The 1,685-nt window shown below is 46.5% G+C and overlaps 1 protein-coding gene across 1 annotated transcript; it reads left to right on the top strand.

The window, feature by feature from the left end:
• Window positions 1-325: 325 nt before the first annotated feature.
• LOC117939760 (helicase POLQ-like) lies at window positions 326-1,594 on the top strand (the record flags this gene model as incomplete). The annotated part of the gene is made up of 2 exons (XM_034865212.1): window positions 326-564; window positions 1,235-1,594. Coding segments are annotated over 2 exons (344 nt in total), but the record flags the coding sequence as incomplete, so codon positions are not given.
• Between the last annotated feature and the right edge of the window lie 91 nt (window positions 1,595-1,685).

The raw sequence follows: 1,685 nt of genomic DNA, 5'->3' as shown, positions 1-1,685 counted from the left end.
CTGTCTGTCTCTTTGTCTCTCTCTCTCTCTCTCTCGCTCGCTGTCTGTCTCTTTGTCTTTCTCTCTCGCTCACTGTCTGTCTGTCTGTCTTTGTCTTTGTCTCTCTCTCTCTCTCGCTCGCTGTCTGTCTGTCTCTTTGTCTTTCTTGCTCTCTCGCTCGCTGTCTGTCTCTTTGTCTTTGTCTCTCTCTCTCTCTCGCTCGCTTACTGTCTGTCTGTCTTTGTCTTTGTCTCTCTCTCTCTCTCGCTCGCTGTCTGTCGGTCTCTTTGTCTTTCTCTCTCTTTGTCTCTCTGTCTGTCTGTCTCTCGTCCCTCTGTGGCCATAGACCCACCCCCTCTGACCCAGTTCTCCGTGACTCTGCAGGTGCGGGGCCTGGCGAGCCTGGGCCTGGAGCTGGACTTCCTGGTGGAGGAGTACGCGGGCAGTAAAGGCCGGTTCCCGCCGGTGAAGAGGAGGACCAACCGATCTGCGTTCGTGGCGACGATAGAGAAAGGACACGGCCTCGTCAACTCTCTGATAGAGACCGGCAGGATCCAGGACCTCGGACTGGTGGTGGTGGATGAGGTACCCCTCAGAGACTCAACGTCAACAAACACACACACACACACACCTTCTGAGGACAAGTGGGGGGTTATTTGGACGCATGACAGACAGACAGAGAGACAAGAGAGACAGACAGAGACATAGAGAGACAGAGAGAGAGAGACAGACAAACAGAGAGATAGACAGACAGAGAAACATAGAGACAGACAGAGAGACATAGAGAGACAGACAGACAGAGAGACATAGAGACAGAGAGAGATTGACAGAGAGAGACAAACAGAGAGACAGACAGAGAGAGATAGACAGAGATAGACAGACGTACTGAGAAACATAGAGAGACAAACATAGAGAGCCAGTCAGGTAAATGCCAACAGAGAGAAGCGAGGGATGAACTGAGGGAGAAGGAGAGAGGCAGAGTGACGGCGTTTTTAACAGATTAGTCAACACCATCAGACTCTGAGTATGTTACGATGTTTTAGACAGAAACCAAACGCTCAGCGTGCCGTCAAAATCTGAAGATAATCCTCAGAAATAACATTCAAAGGTCTGTTTCAACATGTAGGTCTTCAACTGATTTCACACCTCACATTGTAAAAATAAAACGTTATCATTTAACGCAGTTATTCCATCTTAAGCAGCAGCATAAAACCCAGTTTAAGGTGAAAATGGGATGTTGTCGTGTGTCTTGCAGCTCCACATGTTGGGTGACGGCAGCAGAGGAGCCATCATTGAGATGACGCTCGCCAAAGTTCTCTACATGAGCAGTAAGTCTTCTCACTTTAGTCTCTGTTGTTGAACCTTAAAGGTCGGTATTTTTCAACCTGAGCCCTATTTCCCATGTTTTTCTGTCTAAGTGACTGTATGGAACAACATTTTTTTTTCGAAATTAGTCCAGTATTATGCAAGTAGCAAGCTGCAATTTAACATTGTTGCAGCTGACAGACTCAAATTATTATTATAAGTGTCTAACAACATTATGGGATGGATCCCTACAGAGATAGACCTTTTAGTTAAAGAGGAAGATCCTTTTGGTTTAACACGAAACAGCCCGAGTTCAGCGTGTAGAAAGTAGTGATTATTTACATGGAGTCTGGTGGAGATATGCTGCTCTATACACGCTAAAAGTAGTGATTAATTACATG

Source organism: Etheostoma cragini, unplaced genomic scaffold (assembly GCF_013103735.1).
Source record: "Etheostoma cragini isolate CJK2018 unplaced genomic scaffold, CSU_Ecrag_1.0 ScbMSFa_1050, whole genome shotgun sequence".
Lineage (NCBI taxonomy): Eukaryota > Metazoa > Chordata > Actinopteri > Perciformes > Percidae > Etheostoma > Etheostoma cragini.
Note: the sequence above shows the minus strand (reverse complement) of the source record. Positions and strands in the feature narration are given on the sequence as shown.